Below are 18,923 nucleotides of genomic sequence, written 5' to 3'. Positions count from 1 at the left end.
ATATTTTTTTTGCCATTTTGTGCATTTTTCTTTGCTTAGTTTTTTGGAGTCTTTTTTGTGTATTTTAGTGTATTTGTTGTCCTCTTGTGTATTTTCTGTAAATTTTCTGTCCTTTTATGAATTTATTTAGTCATTTTGGGTATTTTTGCTACTGCGTTTTGTTTTACTTTCATTTTGTGCATATACTTTTGGGGGCTGCACCAAATTAGATGGAGGGCCGCCATCTAATTTGCAACACTATCTAATGCAAGTATGCATTAGAAAGCGTTACATTTAATAAAACTGACAACAATAATATATTCATAAATATCAACTTCTTATTTTTAAAATTAAACTAATTAATTCAACCTGTTTAAATCCCTGTCAGAGTCTCATACATACAATGACACATTATTCCAAATAAAGACGTTTACAGTCACATCCAGTTATGCCTGCAGCAACTGATAAAAGTCCTAAAACACACAGTTGAAGGCTTACAATGGGTGCTTGATACTCAGTAAAGGATGCAGTACTGGGACATGAAGAGACAGGCTGGGCAGGGGGAAGGGAGGGGCCATTTGAAGATGGCTGTGTGTGTGTGTGTACTACTCAGGGTGTGTCTCAGGACATGTTATGTTACATTAATAATGCATTTCACAAGACACAAACTACAAATATAAGTAGTGAGACACACAACGAGAAAGTGGTGGACTGTAAACAAACTTCTCCCCCACATGCTCGCGCACACACACACACACACACACACACACACACACACACACACACACACACACACACACACACACACACACACACACACACACACACACACACACACACACACACACACACACACACACACACACAGGTTTGATCACATTTCCTCATCGTCACATGTCTTCCTGTGCATGCTTCACTCAACGATAACGTACTCACTCTTTTCCATCTTTGGAGGGAGAATTGCAGGCGTTGGATGACGGAGCTGTGTTTGGATGCACGTGCGTGGCAGTGCTGGGGGCGCTACCGGAGCTAAGTTTGTCCAGAGTGCACGCCGTGCCGATGGCGCGGACCACCAGACCCGACTCTCCTTCCAGGTCAAAACACTGCAGGTAGCCCACGACTGCATTACCCCCCATTTCTTGAACTTTGAGTCCGATCTTTCTCTGTAGCTCACCTGGAATCAAACATCCGGGCGTTGTAACAAAAGAAGCTGCGAGGAGGACAAAAACACTTTTTTTGGATGAAAAAAGGAGAATTTGCTTACCAGACATGAGAGAAATGAGCCTCTGTCGTGCTTCGTTGGAGGCCCGGGGAGTTCGGATACGGTCGATCCATTGATATTCCGGATCTTCGTTGACCACTAGTTCTTCCACGAACCCGTGGACCATCGCTGCCCTGTAGCACCGTGGAATGGATGTGGCTGTTGTGCAAATTTTCAACGAATAAAAAATAAAAGTGTTAAAAAGTGTTTGATTTTATGACTAACACTACTAACAGTAGATTTACTGCAGTTACTAATTCAGAGGAAACTCCAACTGTGCTGATTAATAACATTGTACCTAATGCAATGCATACTTTAAACTTTTTTTTTTTAAAGCCCAGTACGAGTTTTATCCCACATCCCAAGGCATGCCAGTGCATCGTAGACCAGTTTATGTGCAAAAACTGCTACTGCAAACCCAGGCGCCGCCCCGGGCCTGCAGATGCAGCCAGGCCAGCAGAAAGAGTGGGGGCCAAGGAGCCCCACGGCCGAGCAGCCCCCCAGATGCCCCAGAGATCCCAGGCCGAAAAGCAGCCACCGCCCCCCACATACACATCTGAGAAAGCCCCAACCCCCAACCCCAATGCCCCTCGCCAACATTACACCCCCCACGCAACCCCCCAACGGGAGGGCCCAGAGAGCTCCCCCGCCTGAGACCCCAGCAGAGGAGCCAAGGCACACGCCCAGCAGACGGCCAGAGTCGCGCTGAATGGGCAGCCAGCGGGTGTCCGCCGGCAGGCCCAGAGCAGCAGGGACCGGACCCCAGGCCAGATGGACCCGGAACAGAAGCAGCCCGCCCAGGGACGACGACCATGTCCATAGCCGTCAAGGGGCCGGCAAGGGGACCCCCCCCAAAGGGGCCAGTCAGACCGCCACACCTGCATGCGGCGCGCACAGCCCCGAGGCGGCAGAGCCTGGCCTCACAGGGCACCGCCCAAGCAGGGGCCACCCAGCGCCGCACCCGCAGGCATGCTAGGGTGCGGCCCTCACCACCCACCCAAGCGGCCGATACCGACCTCAACCATCGGAACAGCTAGAGCCTCCCCCCAGCAAACAGCATCATCCCAGAGCACCAAGCAATCCCGCCCCAACCGCGGCACAGGCCACCCCGGACCTGCACACCATGGGGAGTGCCCCCAAGGCAACCAGGAGACGAGACAAGCACAAAGCCACCCCCGAAGGGAAGAGGCACCCCCACGTCCCGCCAGGCCGACACTGCCCGGAGACCCCCACGCCCCCAGAGACCCGCCGCCCACCACCCTGATGTATTTGTACTCTACACGGTGGCCCAGCCATCAACAGAGGGGCCGGGCTCCCACCCGACGGGGCCAGATGTGTTCAACTATCCACCACCCTGTTATGGTGCCTCTTTATTCCCCAATGGAGAGGCACTTCCCAATCCCCTGAGTGAATGTGTGTGTTTAGTGAATGTATGAAGTGTTATTAAAAGAAGGTGGATGGAGGGGAGCGGTGCTCCCCATCCAACCTATGTGCATATATGTGTATGTGGTGCGATAGCTCGGAGAGTGGTGTGTTGAGGTGTGATTAAAATTGGAGGGATTAGTAGGTCAACCTGAGGTGAGAGTGCCGCCCCGGTGCCACTACTGAATAGCCCCCTCCACCTCTAGCCCCACAATCCAGCCCCCCAAGGGTTGGTTATGTGTGTGTGGTGCACCAAGTGGGTGAGCCAGACCAGCTGGGAGTGAGGGAAGTGTCATGCATACTTTAAACTTAAAGCGATCTTCCACTCTTTTTACAAGTTTGGCCTAAAAATCTTTGAAATGTACTCATTAGAAGATCTGTCTAACAAAACTCATTATGCCCCATATTCATTTAATTTCATTTTAAAAATGGGACTACTTTACAGTTTTAGAGCCTGTGTTCTTCCATCTTGAAATCATGTGATTGATGATGTCACACGGCCCCACTGCCTGTAAATCCCATTGTTTTCTATTGGAGTGAAGCATTCAGCCTGATTTTTAGATCATTACCAGCTTTAAAAATCCAAGAAAAGTTAAAAAATGCCGATGTAAACCTCTTGTTTACCCAAAGAGGATAAAAACAAAAACTGTGACTGCAGGGAGCGACTGTTCCATCTCTGCAGTTTCATACGCAGCGTTCTCACTAGGAACTTTTCACAGCATGGGGGAAATGTATAACACTGTGAAGGTCAAATTTAGTGAAGTAAAGCTATATATATATATATATATAGCTTTACTTATATATATATAAACAGTAAATATATTTTTTTAGCTTTACTTTAAAGCTAAAAGTTATTTGTTGAATTGGTGAAGGTGATGATGAATATAGTTCGAGAGTTAGTCATGCTTGGTATAGGTCCTCCACTAATAAATACTCAAACTCAATATAGGCAAGAAATACCATCTCATTAAAAAGACTGATTTCAAGAGGCTCTTTTCAAATTTAAATTAAGTATTATGTGGGGCCTGCAGTATTACTGGAACAAACACGTGGACGAATGGGTGCAAACACACACGCTTTAGTCAGGCAGAAAAAAGAAGACCCGGCCCAAACCTGTCCGACCAGAATGAAGCCGCATGTAGAATGATCCGTTTTGAGTCAGAAACATGACAAGCAACTTCATGTGTCGCTACTTGCTATGTCCGGTTAAAGCACACTGTTTATATTGGACGGTGATCATAGTTACCAAGACAAGGATGCTTACAGGTGTTATGGCAATTTTTATATTCATCATCATATCGTCAAATGTGTGTTCATGTGTACAATTTGTCATGTTTTAATACATGATGACTCCATTACTCTTTGCACTTTTGAACAGCTGAATCATGTTAGATTAAACTGTACAGATCGTATTGTACTCAGTGCAACACAGAGTCTCTGCCAAAACTCAAACTCACATGCAGATATACACGAACGCACACACTATCAAGGACAGATAAGAGTGGCGCCCAATCTTCCTCATAATATACACGTCTTCATCATCCTCAAATGTTTCCACTGCTGGGCATCTGACTCCCCCCTTCTCCTTACCTCAGGGTGGAACTTCTTATGTTATCTGTATAAAAGCTTAAGCTGTGAAACTGTTAAACAGAGCGGGTCTCTTTCATCGGATCGCCTGGCCAGGGCGGTCACCAATTTTTGTCCATCTTTGTACTCCTTTTTTACTTAGTTTTATAATAAACCTTTTTTATAAAATCATCAATGCATCGCCTGGACTCCATCACTCAACCAGAGCAATAAATCATGTCTCCAAATGAGGTCAACCACAAATTTGCCGTAACACAGGCAACATTGGGGGTCAGCTAAGTGGCGACAGGGGTCCTCAGGAGCATCTGAGCAAATTGTCATGTATTAAATAGATGTTGCTGCTGATGCGTGTTTCTCGGTTATGCAAATTAAAAAAGGGTTAAAACAACCAGTGCACACCTGGAAGTGCCTTTAATGTTTAAGTGTGCAACAATTACTACTAAGGTACCAATTAAAAAAAGGAAAAAAACAACAGGAAATCCCCCCCCTCAGTTGCTGAAAACGGAGCGTCGGGGGCGCCATCGCTCCGTAGGGGAGCAAAATTGCAACGTTCAGGGTCTCTACGCGCAACAGCACTGGCAAGACCCTGACAGTAGACAATGAAGCAGAGAGGAAGAGCTCTCTTAAGGAGCCTTTACTCTCCCTTAAACAATGTACTGACAGGCTCTGGTGGGTAAGGTTAGCGAGCTTATCACGGACAGTTTAAGACACTGTCTTAAGGTCACAGATTTTTTTCAGGTCACAACTGTTTTTATTCTCTTTTGGTAAAGAAAAGAGGGTGGGTTATATGGGCATCTTTAACATTTCCTGGGTTTTTTTAGAGCAACCAAGAACCAAAAGCTGCACAACTTGTCATTTTGACTGAAAAGGCTGCTAAATTATTTAAAAAACAGGCTGAATGCTTCACTCCAATAGAAAACAATGGGATGTTTACAGGCAGTGGGACCGTGTGACATCATCAATCACATGATTTCAAGATGGAGAAACACAAGCTCTAAAACTGTAAAGTAGTCCCATTTTTAAAAGGCCATTAAATGAATATGGTGCTTAATAATGTGTTTTGTTAAGAACAGATCTTCTTATAAGTACATTTGAAAGATTTATGCAACATTTGTGAGTTCAGACGTACTGCAGAAAAACTTGACACCACATGACGATTGTCTGAAGCGATTCAAATCATTGAATAATTCCACTTTGACGAGGACATTAATCTCCCCTCGAATACCTAATCAGAAAAGAAAGCACAGTCAGAAACAGACAAAGATATTTGTCATATATACATAATAATAATCTATCTGCTGGTACCGTGGATGGTGTCATAAATTGGAAACCAGCCGGAGATGACAGACGCAGCCTCGCTGTACAGCAGAGGGTCGATGTCAATGTAAACTTTTCCAATGGCATCATTAGCACTGTAGGTGTCATGGTCCAACACTGTGATCTGCAATGGCTCATCCTGCAGGTGCTCGTCATCCACCTGCGTCCACACCAATAAAAAATGGTAACCCATGTTATTTTTACATTATGGGATGTAAATAAAAAACACAACACTGTGGGTGTCGTACCTCAAACTTGAACCACTCCGAGTTCCACTGTGGATTCAGAGACTTGGGATAAACGTCTGTTTTGAAGGTTGTGTTCCCAAACTTGACCTAGAAAATACATAAATGATATCTTTTAGATGCATGAATCATAATTTGACACATGAGAAATAGTTTTTAAAGGGGACATATCATGGTTTTAAATCCTTCCTTTTTACATATAAATCATACAGTTGTGGTCTATATAAAGCGGAACTGCAATGCTTGGGTCTGAATTCCTCATTATTATAGCTCCACAGGCCCCTTTTCTGATGTGCTTCTGAGAGTAACTCGTTTTGGTGCGGTCTCTTTAAATGCAAATGAGACACTCCATACCCCGGCCCCTCTTCAGGTGACACTCGGTTCAACTCCACCCTGTTCGGCCATTTTTGTAGTTTGATAGAAGAGATACGGCTATGTAGCGGCGCATAAACTTTTTATTCAGAGGTTATTTGAAAAATGTCAACAACAGAAGACTTGTCCATCCAGCCTTACATGTTCGAGCCAGAGTCGGACCCAGCGGAGCGAGATGAAAATGAAGATGATGAACCTGCAGAACCCTAACAAGTGAGCTAACACAAGCACCGAGCTAACGCTAGCGCCAAGCTAACGTCACGAAATGCATTTTAATACAGTCTTTTCAAAGACAAAAACGGCAAAATGAAATGACTAATGAAAACTTTAGACTTAAATTAAATCACGTAGGCCATATCATCAAGGATCTAAAACGAGCACACAGCGCTAACATATGAAGTCTGAAGACGGTGCAACTGCTAATGCTAACAAAACAATGACAGGGACGTCTTATCATCACACTTTTTAGCGTTATTTACAGCTTACCGAAGTGCTGTGTTCGTCGTCTCCAAAGATCGAAGGAATTGAACCCTCAATCAGACAAAGTCTTTCGGCAAATCCTTCTTTATACTGGTGGAGGTTGCAGAAGCAGTCATCCTTGAAGTGATTTGCGCACACAAAAATGACCTTATCCACAGATGTGGGTACATTTCCATAAAAAATAAAACTCAACCAGGCACTTTGAAAAGGTTCTGATGCTGGGAAACGGTGTAATGAAGCGTGTGGGTTACTACATCCAACAACCGAACATTTTGACTTATCCTCTCGTAACTTCGGCATCCTTGAGCTTGGACTACAAAATAAAAGCGAGAAATAAAAATGGTGGATTGCTCGAAGTGTTGGACCTGGAGTTGATGTGCTAATTTGGCAGTTCCGCTGCAAATACTGTGATGTAATAGTTCAAAAAACGTAATAGAGAATAGAAAAATCGAAACAGATTGAAAAATATGAGCAAAACAGAATATAAAGATATCAACGGAGCACCTGAAGAGACTAATTTGATTTTTTCTGTACTTCTAAGCACTATAAATATACAACAAAATGCATTTAAGGGCTAAAAAAGTGGATTTAGCATGATATGTCCCCTTTAAATCAGTGTTTTTCAAAGTGCGTAGTGCACCCCCTGATAGGGAATGGAAACATGACAGGTGGGGCGTGCCAAACACGAGGACATTTTCAATTTCATGCCACTCTTCTTCATTGACAATAAAGATCATTAACACAAAACAAATGCCTACACATAACGAAAGTAATAATGAGAACCTAAAAATATAGCAGAAATTAAAAGAGCATTAAATTATTAGACTACATTATATGGACCAGGAACAAAATGTAACGAAGAACCAAAAAAGTGAAAAAATAACGATTTATGTCAGCATGTGAAATGGAGCCGAACAATAAACAAACTTTCATTAGCTGACTTAAAAAAAAATGTATTTACTTTTCCATTTTCTTAAGCTTTTGGCGCAGATTGTTTCGTTATTTCCTGTATTTGACATGAAAATGTGTTATTTGTCAGGATTGTTTTGGGGGCAATGGGCGCAGCCGCAGGTGGGGGAATGTTCACATTCTTTTAAAGTGGGAAATGCCCAAAAATAGTTTGAGAACCACTGCTATAGGACCTGGGCAATATATCAAGATATACTGAAATTTTTATTTTGGTGATATAGAAAAATACAATATCACCTATATTGGTATATTTTTATTTTATAGCTTATTTATTATTAAAATACTTGTTTTAGGAGTGTTTGCTTTCATGACTTCTTAGAACAGCATGAAAGCTCAATTATATGATCAGTGAGTGCATTCTAACCCAAATCTTCACCTAAAGAAGAACTCACTCACACGTGCTGTCCCTTAGAGGAGAAAAAGACTAATGTGGCACAGACTGTGCAGGTGTTTGTTAACAATATGTGCCTGTGTGACATTTTACGTTGGCAAATTTAACACAATTGTCTTTCTGTCTGGTGAGACTTTAGAGTTAGAAAGATCAACATTTATATTGTATATAAATATAAATTGTGGTCAATATCGCCCAGCGCGTAATGCATGAAATCGTTCACAAAACGCGTATGTGAGGCATTTCTGTGTCACGTTAGGGCCTGATTTTAAATGAAGAGAAAGAAAGAAAATATTAAACGGGTCAGAAAGTTTCTCCATTGCAGAACATGAATAGCATTTTTTCCATCTGTTTTCCACAATAATGGAAAAGTGGCCCTGAAGACCCAAACATACTCGGCAAACAATGTGCGGACTGTCCGCACTCTGAGCTTGATACTCGAGCGCACCGGTGCGTAATTATTTCCGGCGGCATCTGCCTGTGACACCAGGTACACGGGGCGGAGTCCGAGTGGTCGTAAAACCTAAGCTCTGCACTTAAATGTGTATGTTCTGCCCGAGTATGTTTGAGCCTTGTGTTTGATTCCACTTTTACTCTTGAACAAGCAAAGTAAGAACATTAATATCGTTATGATAGTCCCTAGCGAATCGCAATACTAAAAATAAGTTTCGTGGTTAAAGTCAAATCGAGACAGAAGCACATCGTCCCAGCCCTACTTCAGGTCTGTAGAGGATCAAAGTCATTGTAGATGATAAACATCGATGAGGATCAATACTTACCTCTACAAAGGCATCAGTCAGATCACTGGCTCTGTCCATCACAGGCAAGTGGCGTCCTGCCACTATTTTGGCCTTCAGCTTCCCTGGCATGGTTAAGTTTGGCTTCAACCTGTGTGAACATGCAGTATGTTTAAGAAAGTGTCTGTGAATGCAGCACTGCAGTCCCTGAAGTGGTCATGTGCTGTTGACAGCTCCATTACAGCTCATTAGCAAACACGCTAACTCCAGCTAGCTTCCCTTCAAACAGCCCAACAACAGTGTGACCATAAATAACACCGACAGCCTTGGAGCTACAGACAAACACAGACCAACACAGACGAGCCTGAAGCTAACACGGAAAGCCACTTAGCCGCACTGCGGTCCAAATCTCTTTAGCTCCACCGACACCATCGGCCATGTTTGACATTAAACCACGACCTACGTGTGTCTACAAGCAGCCTGACATCCCAGGGGAAGGAAGCACGTCCTTACCGGCACTACACAGCGAGCACACAGGCTCATTTCACCCGGACATCACAGCAGCTGACTACGTCCGTCCGTCCGACTGACCTCCGCGTTTCTCTCATAACACGGAGCGCTGCTTCCCGTTCGGTTCAGGGACGTGTTTGGACTAGTTCACCCAAAAAACACCCTAACACCGACCCTAGTCACAGACAGATATGATCACAGTATGGTGATTAGTCTGTACACATGTCAGCAGTGAGAACGCATTAAGCAGGTAAACGGCAGCAAACAGCGGAAGATCAATGACTTCAAGTGGTGCTGCCTTCAGGGACACCACGGAAAGTTCATCATTCAGTAGAACCTTAGGGAAATTATCAACAAAAACAGTTTCTCTTCTGAAAGCACATTAAATAATCAATTCAATTGTATTTTATATTAAGGTTTCATTTAGTCAGACAACTTTTTTCAGGAAATGTACTTTAATCTCTGACATTTTTTTATTCTATTCTATTTTATTTTATTTTTATTTACTGCCATTTATGCCCCGTTTCAACTCCAATAAGATCTTTGTAGTTGAAATGTACTAGTCTATTATAGAACATAAAATGTGTTATAATGTATTGCACAGTTTTTTCTTATTGTGTGTATTTTTGTTGTTTGTGTGTTTTTTAAATGCTTTGTGTATTTCTGTTATCATTTTGTGTATTCTTGTCTCATTTTGTGTGTTTTTGTGTACTTTTGTAGTTGATTAATGTGTTTGTGTATTTCTGTTATCATTTAGTATATTTTTCTCACATTTTTTGTTATGTTGTGTGTTTTCTGTGTCATTTTGTGTAATTTTCTCTCATAATCTGTTTTTGTTATTGTTTGTGTATTTTTCTGTCATTCTGCATATTTTTTGTAGTGGTTCTGTATATTATGAGTCATTTTATTTTATTTTGCTTTACTTTTGTCTATTTTTATTTTCTCTATTTCTGTTTTTATTTTTATTTTTGTTTGCTTTCTCTTTTTTATTGAAGCCCATTTCGTCAAAAAAAAAAAAAAAAATTACCAAGGAAAGTCATAATTATGGGAAACAAAGTCATAACTATGAGAAAGAAAGTCATAATTATGAGATAGAAAGTCATAATTATGAGAAAGAAAGTCATAATTATGAGATAGAAAGTCATAATTATGAGAAAGAAAGTCAATTATGAGAAAGAAAGCCAGAATTATGAGTTAGTAAAGTCATAATTATGAGATAGAAAGTCATAATTATGAGTTTGTAAAGTCATATTTATGAGATACTTAAACACATTTACAGCAGCTTGTTCATGTGGTGAGTAGCTGACACTGAGAGATGGCTGATAAGACTATTGAAGACTACTTTAGACTTTAGGCTTTACAAATGATGGAATACTTTGTTTGCTTGCAAATTCACATAGAAATCTGCTGAGTAAATGCAACCTTGAAAAGATACTAAGCAAAAAGAGGCTCTGGTGTCGAAAGGATAAAACTGATGTGGCTGAAGTAGAGCACGATTTATTGAACAACAAATGGATATTTCTGGTCAGTGCCATGCGTACAGATGGATGTACCAAACATGTTCATAATTCTCATAATTATGACTTTCTTTCTCATAATTATGACTTTCTATCTCATAATTATGACTTTATTTCTCATAATTATGACTTTCTAACTCATTATTATGACTTTCCTTGGTGAGTTTTTACTTTTTTTAGTGGCGGAAACGGGCTTCCATACTTTTTTGTATTTTTCTTCGATTCAATATTTTTCTTTTTAAAAAACTTTTTTCTATTATTGAGACATATTTATGTGGCTTTCTCAGCCCTGAAATACTTTGCAATAAATTTGTATTTACTTATTTACCTTTTTTGAAACATTGCAGGCAGAAACTTGATGCTATGTCAATATTGACCTTTTTCCTAAACGGAGCTGAACTAAATCACACAACTCGTCACTTGTCACTTGCGTTCAGATGAGGAAGATAAATACATGGTTATTTTTGTTGTGTCTTCCTGAAGATAAATAGCTTTGCCATCCCTGAACTCGTACGTGTGACCTCCTCTCAGGGGAGCACCATTCTCCCTTCCTTTGAAGATCTGATATTCATCTATTTATTAATGTATAGGCATCATTTTCAATTCACAAATGTACATTTTTTTTCAGGCTATGACTCATTAAAGGCAATATCACTTTCACCTTAAAAACAGCAGGAGTCAAGACTAACTCAACCTTCATAAATAAACCAGGACCAAAGACTTGTGGAAAGTCTTTCAGGATTTTGTTTTGATCAATCAAGAGTTGGAGCAACAGAAATGGTCCTCGTAAATCAGTCCTCTCTGAAGTGTTGAAAGCGCAAACAACCATTGCCTGGTTTTACTCATAAATCTGTGAGCACCTTGTAAAAAAAAACATCAGAAATACTAGTTTTATGGTCCACATGTCACCTCACATCAAAGACCAGTCCTTTCCTTTGACTTCTTGCTCTGTTATTGTGTCTGGGAGTCTTTAGTCACATGATGGGTGAACTAAACTGAAGAAATACAGAGAGGATCTACTGCATGGTTACACATGTTTCTAAAGGAAACTTTAACTTGTGATAATTGGTGGCTCCCAACCTGCCTAAATCTGATACAAACATGAATTTTCCTCCTGAAAGATATCTCTCTCTCTCTCTCTCTCTCTCTCTCTCTCTCTCTCTCTCTCTCTCTCTGTATATATATATATATATATATATATATATATATATATATATATATCTTATAGTCCCACCACAAAGAGGAGCTTCTGTTTTGCTCTGAAAAATTATTTCCCTGAATTGCCAGACCCCCTGAGGTTGATCTGAGCACGTGTTTTAATAACATCTTTGACTGAGTGCGTGCACATTGTGTGGATTGCAGACATAGCAGTGAATATAGCAACAAGCAACAAGCAGCCTGCTGTTGAGCACGTCTTTTTCTCACACACCAAATACACCTTTACTGTTGCTGAGACCAGGGACGGGCAACTTTTATCACAGCCCGGCCACAAAAATGTTATTGTATTTGATCTGAGTATCATATGATCAACTTTTATGTTAGCATCAGAATAATGAACAAACTGAGCATGTTTTTGTTGTAGTTTTGTACATTTTCTCTTATTTTGTATGCTTTTTTTTAATGTTGTTTTGTGTGTTTTTGTTGTCATTTTGTGTATTTCTGTATGAATTTGGTGTTTTTGGAGTCAGTTTTGTGTAATTTTGATTTCATTTTGTACATTTTTCTTTCATTTTGTGTGTTTGTTGTCATTTTGTATATTTCTCTCTGATTTTGTGTGTTTTTGTGGTCATTTTGTGTATTTGTGTTGTAATTTTGTGTTAATGGAGTCAGTTATGTGTATTCTTATAGTCATTTTGTATATTGTTCCCTTATTAAGGCTGTTTTCGTTGTCTTTTAGTGTTATCGAAGTCAGTTGTGTATATTTTTAATAAAAAATACTGTATACATAAAAATACACAAAACTGACTCCAATAACACAAAAGTACAAGAACATTTTTTTATTGTCATTTATATGTTTTTGTGGTCCTTTTGTGTGTTTTTGCTGTCATCTTTTGTATCTTCTGTAATTTTATGTAATGCTGTGCATTTACTACTTTGGAGGCCGCACAAAATTTGGCCAAGGACCACGTGTGGCCCCCAGATTGTCATTTGCCCATTAGACTGTTTATGAAATGTAACGTAATGGAGCAATGTGAGCAATATGTTGTTAAAATGAGGAAACTACAGTCAGATGTTTACATCACATCTGTGTTTTCAACCCAAATGGAACAGTACAGAGTTGACCAAGTCTGCAGTCTGTGCTAACAGGAAAACCTTGTGTTTTATTTTCGTAAACAGGGAGGCAATAATATTCAAAGACAACAGGTGGTTCTTTGTGATCATCTCCTGTGATGACAGCTCCATCATTTCTGACAGTGTTCGTTGCTGTTACTAGACCAGATGTACGCGTAGCTATAGTAACAAAGATGACATCTCACTGTGTCTCTATTCTATAGCACCAAACAGAAGAAGATGGGTAAAGCTTACATTTGGCAGTGACTATCCATACGGTGCCGTATCAATATACCAACAGTCTATTCGTACGCAGTGCCCCTATTTGGCCAGTTTAGGTCACATGATAGATCAGTCATTGGTCAGTTTAGGTCGCGTGACTAAAAATAAACTTACCCTAGCCCTAACCCTAAAAATTGTTGTGATATAGGGTTATAACCCTAACCCTAAACCCAAGCCTAATCCCAAACCTAATCCTAACCCTAAAATGCCACGTACGTGTACTTCGGTCCAATAGCGCCGGGGGTTGTCCGTACAGCAACCGTACAAATAGACACTTTATTTACATTTTGAGGTCAAAAACACACATTACTTCATAGATAACACACACACACACCAATCTCAAATTGAAGGAACACAAACACATAAAAGTAATTCATGCAACCTGCAACCTATGTTGTGTATAGAAATATTTTGTGTAGAAATGTTGTCACTCATCCCTGTGAATTGGAATATGATCTCCATCCTAAAAACAGATTGAATACTTCTCATAGTGACTCCTCCTCTTAGTCAAAGATCTTTGGTTGACATGTGAACTATAAAAGCCACTGACTGCTAACCACCACTTTTGACTTTAAACTCAACCTATGAAAGGATAATTGTTTATTTTTCACCAGAGAAACTCTTCCTTATTAAAAAGGAAACATGTCAGATGAGTAAGTTTGTTTGATATAAAGATTATTCTGGCTGGTTTATTTGTACTATTCTGTGTTATTATTACTTGTACAACATAATTGTCATTGAGTTGACCATTTTTCTATCATTTCTTATTACATCAAACTCTGTTTGGCCATCACAGCGATGTAAGTTAAGTTGTTACTTGTCTGGGTAATTATTTAATGTACTTGTGTTAGTGAAACTGTAAAATCCATGTGGTGTTTCCTCCTTTGCAGAACTCATCATCAGCCAAACAGCCAAAGGTAGATATATTAACATGTATATGTACTTCTTATCGTGCATATCTGTCCTGTTGTGCAAACTAATAAAGAAGTATTTCAATTTTTATGATATTTTAATGTTTGCTTTACTTTCCCAAAGAAAAACACAAAGCCAAGAGTTACCATGATGCAGATCTATTCAACACCATGTGGAATTTTTTTTTTATTACAAAACAATGAATGGTGAAATATAATCTGAAATAAAATACATTTATTTTAATTGACAAATAAAAATTTGTACAATGACTTGATAAAGATTTGGGTTTTACTTTGATTCAGGAGAAACTTAACCAAGCAGATTGTTACCCTCATAAGTATGTTTTTGCTTTTTTTGGTTAATAATAATAAAAAAAATGTTTTTTAAATAAAATTAAAAAAACTATTAAAATTAAATTTAATTTAATTTAATTTCAAAATGGCTAAAAAATGACGTTGAGGGTGACAAAATGGGAAAGGCTCCATGAAGAAGGTGCTAACTTTGCATGTGGTGTCTCTTCAAAATAAGAGAAGTACCTGATGTGTCTATTTTTGTTTTATTTCCAGCCAAAATGCAAGATTTCAGCCTCACGGAAACTATCGCTGAAGGTAAAACAGTACTTTACAGTCACCTATAGATAAATCCACATATCGCTACATTCTACATGTGCCTGTCTGGACCATTGAGAATGCTGCATTCCATTCCAGGATACCAGCACTGGGTCGAGACCCACAAAGGGTCATGAGCTCGATGCTAACCAGAAAAGCTACAGTAGATAATTCTCAGTTTTCCTTCAATATATAAATAATATTCTCTCTTTTAAAAGGTAAAGGTTTTAAACAGGTCAACATATTTGGATGTAAACCCCCAGCTTTATAATATTATATATTTATAATTATTAATGATATCATTATTTACCATACTTTTGCTAGTGTTTACTTAGTTATGTGTTTGTTTGCCTGTTAGCAGGATTGTGCCAAAAGTGCTTAATGGATTTTGGCAAAATTTCAACCAAAGCTAAACTTTAAATAATACATTATAAGTCACAATATATTGCGGTATCAATAATTACAAATTTCACCTTTTCAAGTACAAAATGTTTTTTTTTTTCCACTTTCGAGGACAAGTAACTACGGGCAACCGTGGCTCAGGTGGTAGAGGGTCGTCTTCTGATCGAGAGGTTGGGGGTTCGATCCCAGTACCTGACTATGTGTCGAAGTGTCCTTGGGCAAGACACTGAACCCTAAGTTGCTCCCAATGGTCGACTAGCGCCTTGCATGGCAGTCCTGTCCCACTGGTGTGTGAATGTGAGAGTGATTGGGTGAATGAGCTGATATGTAAAGCGCTTTGAGACTGTTTCAGTGTGGTGATAAAACGCTATATAAAATCAAGTACATTTACCATTTAACTTGTTAACTAATAACTAATTCAAGCACCATTATCAAAAACATGTTTATCAAAGTGCCCAGTATGTTTTATGAAAATAAAGTGCAATCAACTTCCAGCTAAAATGTATTGAGGAGTGAGGTAATTTAACAATGTCTGATGCTGCATTCACTGACACATAGTGACAGAGAGTTTATGTGCTATGAATATGTTAGCACAGTTAAATGTTTTTTTTTCTAAAAAAACATGATTAAAAAATTGATTTGGAAATTTTTTGGGATCGATATACGATAATCGCGTTGTGAAATATAGCGATATATCGCCAAGTCAGTTTATTTTTACACCCTAGATAGAATTTTCATCTGAGCCTTTAAAATGTGACCATGATCAGGATCATTGATCCAGATCATTTATTATAGTTTATTACAAAATTTAACAGTTTAAAAAATTGTCTGATTACCCGTGTTTTCATGCACTGTTCACTTGTTTAGATCCTTCTACTCACTCGTGCCATGGAGGAGCTCGAAGCTGAGAAAAGTGCATGTGAGGAGGAGAAGGTCCGTTACCTGGGAGAGAAGATCCCACCTCTGCAGATCAGTGGTTTAGACATGGAGGAGCTGCAGGTCAGTGTGGGGCATGGAACATAGAAAAGCATCATGAAACTGATGGTCTGTTCTCACCTATTTTTGTTCAGAACCTGGTGAAGCAGATGCACGGTAAGATCGAAGCGGTGGATGAAGAACGGTACGACTGTGAGGCAAAAGTCTACAAGAACATCAGAGACGTATGCTCTCTCCTCTTCTACAGCGTTACACATTGTTTGGATTTAAACTTTTCTTTCCACCATATGCAGATCAATGAGCTCAAACTAAAGGTCCAAGATCTGGGTGGAAAGTTTAAGAAGCCGGCACTGAGGAAGGTGAGAGTCTCAGCCGATGAGATGATGAAAGCTTTGTTTGGAGCCAAAACCAAAGAGTCCATGGACCTGAGGTCCAACCTGAAGTCGGTGAAGAAAGAGGACATCAAACAAGAGAAGGTAAAGCTCTGTGTACCTGTCACACATGTTTTAAACCAGGGGTTCTCAGGGGTCAGGACCCCATTTGGTGTCACAAGACATTGGGGGGGGATGCCAGAAGGTTGGCTTAAAAAAACTAGAACTATTTTCTGAACAATTTGAGCAAATTTTTGCCTATGTTGTACCCTTTTTCTGCAACTACAGCAAACTTGCCATATTTTAACCTATTTTCACAACTTCTTTTAATGTATTTTTGCTACATTACTACCATTTCTGACACTTCTCCATCAAATTTCAATGCCTTTTCTGCACATTTTTTCACTTTGAAGACATTTTCAGCACTTATAAACCCTTTACACCACTTTTCCACCTAATGTTAAATACGTTGAACCATCATTGTCAATTCTATCCTCTTTTCACTATATTTCATGCTAATGTTTTGCCAATTTAACCACATTCACAGTTTGTCATTTGCCAGTTTAAACTAATTGTTCCTACTTTTAAAATTAAATTACCACCCCCTCCCCCATTCCTGCCACTTTAAGCTAATAATGACACTTTGAACCTTTTTTACCACTTTTTCTGTCAGTTTTTGTCCACTCTAATTTGCAACTTTTAACCAAATTATGTGGTTTCTGACTCTCCAGGAGCTCACCATGGAGGTGGGTGATTGGCGTAAGAACGTGGAGGCCATGTCTGGTATGGAGGGAAGGAAGAAGATGTTTGCTGGTGGGGTCCAATAGAAAGACTCTTCCATACACTTACAGGAAGTGAGGTTTTTAGCGAGATTAATTTACAAAGTTGACCACTTTCATCAGCGATTTAGACCGTGAATGGCCTCTTTGCATGAAACCAGTGTGTATAGTTTTATCTTGAAACTGAGTCTTTTGTATAATAGTCATGTGAATACACAGCATGCTGCTGCTGGGGCTAATTAAATGTAAGAAAAAATGTCACAAATTGTAGGGGCTCGCTTTTCCTTTAAATTATACACACATTTGTGATGCTAATGTATGTGCATTTTTAACATATGTACAAAATTCTAAGGCAGAATCTTATTATAGCGAATAGAATAGTGTTATTTCCAATAAATTTTCCTTTGGGGTGTCTTTGTGTCGCTGTTAGTGTCTGTCAGTGTAAAGATAAACTTGGCCTTTCCTCTGATGAAGTGGAATGAATTCCTCTGTAGTAATAAATGTTATTTATTGTCACACACCTGCGACTGTCCTTGTTCTGCTTTCGCTGAGGGGACGAATGATTGAACGGGGCAAAATGAAGCGGCCCCAGGGGAATGTGAAGCGTGCGGAACAGACAGCATGTGCATGTCACACTAGAGCCTTATTCTAACTAAACATCCATACATCAAAACATTAAACCATCCAAACATCCACACATTCAAACAACTGAGTGATTCCAGACTTTTGACCAGATTCACAGCAAAATTTGTGAAATGTGTGATTGTATTTCTTGTAAAAAATATGTTATGTTAAATTTAAATGTTAAATCTAAATCTAACTATTAAATGTTAAATCTAAATGTCACGGGTGAAACTAAATAATTAGCTAATAGGCAAAATCTCTGGAAGTACCAAAATAATTGACGTGAACTTTAAGATTTACATTTATCATTTAGATTTAGATTTCAAATTTAACATTTAGATTTAACATTGACATTATATTTTTACAAAAAAAAAATCTGGTCAAAAGTAACATAAAAATAATTTCACATACGTTTTTTAAACGTGGTTTGTTGGTAAATGTTGTGAAAAGTTGCTGTTTATTTAGCATGTTTAGCACAAAATAAGTAACTTAAAGGGTTGCACAAATTAACATGAATTAAATGAAATACAAAGATGCATTTTAAACATTCTAATGAAGTTTGCATTTCTAAATAACAAAAATACATATTTTTAACCACTCTAAAATGTTTACCTTTTAAATTATCACCTGGCTACATTTATAAAGGAATCCAACCTTCCTTAAAGTTCGATATTTAGTTTTTTCAGAGGTAAATAAATCTGATCTAATCAGGCTTTAAATTCAGTGGTGTCCGACATTTTGTTGAGGTTGCAACTTGCCAATAATCTAGAAAGTCAGATTTGAGCTCACACTACATCATTCCCACAGACTCCAACACCCAGTGGAATAGACTTGGTTCTTAAGGCTAAAACCTTAACAAAAGGCTATGTTTCATTCTTTTATAAATTACTCTCTCCTATGAATGAATCTATTGTTAATAAAATCAAGGTACACTGTGAGTCAGAACTACAA

General features: G+C 39.2%; 2 protein-coding genes across 11 annotated transcripts in view; one reads left to right on the top strand and one right to left on the bottom strand.

Annotated features, from left to right (window-relative positions):
• c2cd5 (C2 calcium dependent domain containing 5) overlaps positions 1 to 9,564 on the bottom strand; it is a 52,675-nt gene extending 43,111 nt beyond the window's left edge. For all 10 annotated transcript variants that reach the window (XM_028448971.1, XM_028448975.1, XM_028448976.1 and 7 more), the window contains exons 1-7: positions 9,274 to 9,564; positions 8,803 to 8,911; positions 5,815 to 5,901; positions 5,555 to 5,726; positions 5,379 to 5,474; positions 1,244 to 1,399; positions 916 to 1,153 (exon numbers count right to left, since the gene is read on the bottom strand). In XM_028448971.1, coding sequence (XP_028304772.1) covers positions 916 to 1,153; positions 1,244 to 1,399; positions 5,379 to 5,474; positions 5,555 to 5,726; positions 5,815 to 5,901; positions 8,803 to 8,892 — 839 coding nt within the window. In that variant the 5' untranslated portion in view covers positions 8,893 to 8,911; positions 9,274 to 9,564. The remainder of the gene's footprint in view (positions 1 to 915; positions 1,154 to 1,243; positions 1,400 to 5,378; positions 5,475 to 5,554; positions 5,727 to 5,814; positions 5,902 to 8,802; positions 8,912 to 9,273) is intronic.
• Positions 9,565 to 13,812: 4,248 nt separating this feature from the next.
• Positions 13,813 to 17,419, top strand: tnni1c (troponin I, skeletal, slow c). The gene is made up of 8 exons (XM_028449709.1): positions 13,813 to 13,993; positions 14,137 to 14,140; positions 14,231 to 14,257; positions 14,819 to 14,860; positions 16,130 to 16,261; positions 16,333 to 16,422; positions 16,492 to 16,674; positions 17,301 to 17,419. Exons 1-8 carry the CDS (start codon positions 13,983 to 13,985, stop codon positions 17,394 to 17,396), a joined length of 585 nt encoding a protein of 194 aa, XP_028305510.1. The 5' UTR covers positions 13,813 to 13,982; the 3' UTR covers positions 17,397 to 17,419.
• The last annotated feature ends 1,504 nt before the right edge of the window (positions 17,420 to 18,923 follow it).

The sequence above is a fragment of the Gouania willdenowi genome, chromosome 6, assembly GCF_900634775.1.
Source record: "Gouania willdenowi chromosome 6, fGouWil2.1, whole genome shotgun sequence".
NCBI classification, from domain to species: domain Eukaryota; kingdom Metazoa; phylum Chordata; class Actinopteri; order Blenniiformes; family Gobiesocidae; genus Gouania; species Gouania willdenowi.
The sequence above is the reverse complement of the archived record's forward strand: the minus strand, read 5'-3'. Positions and strand labels throughout refer to the sequence as shown.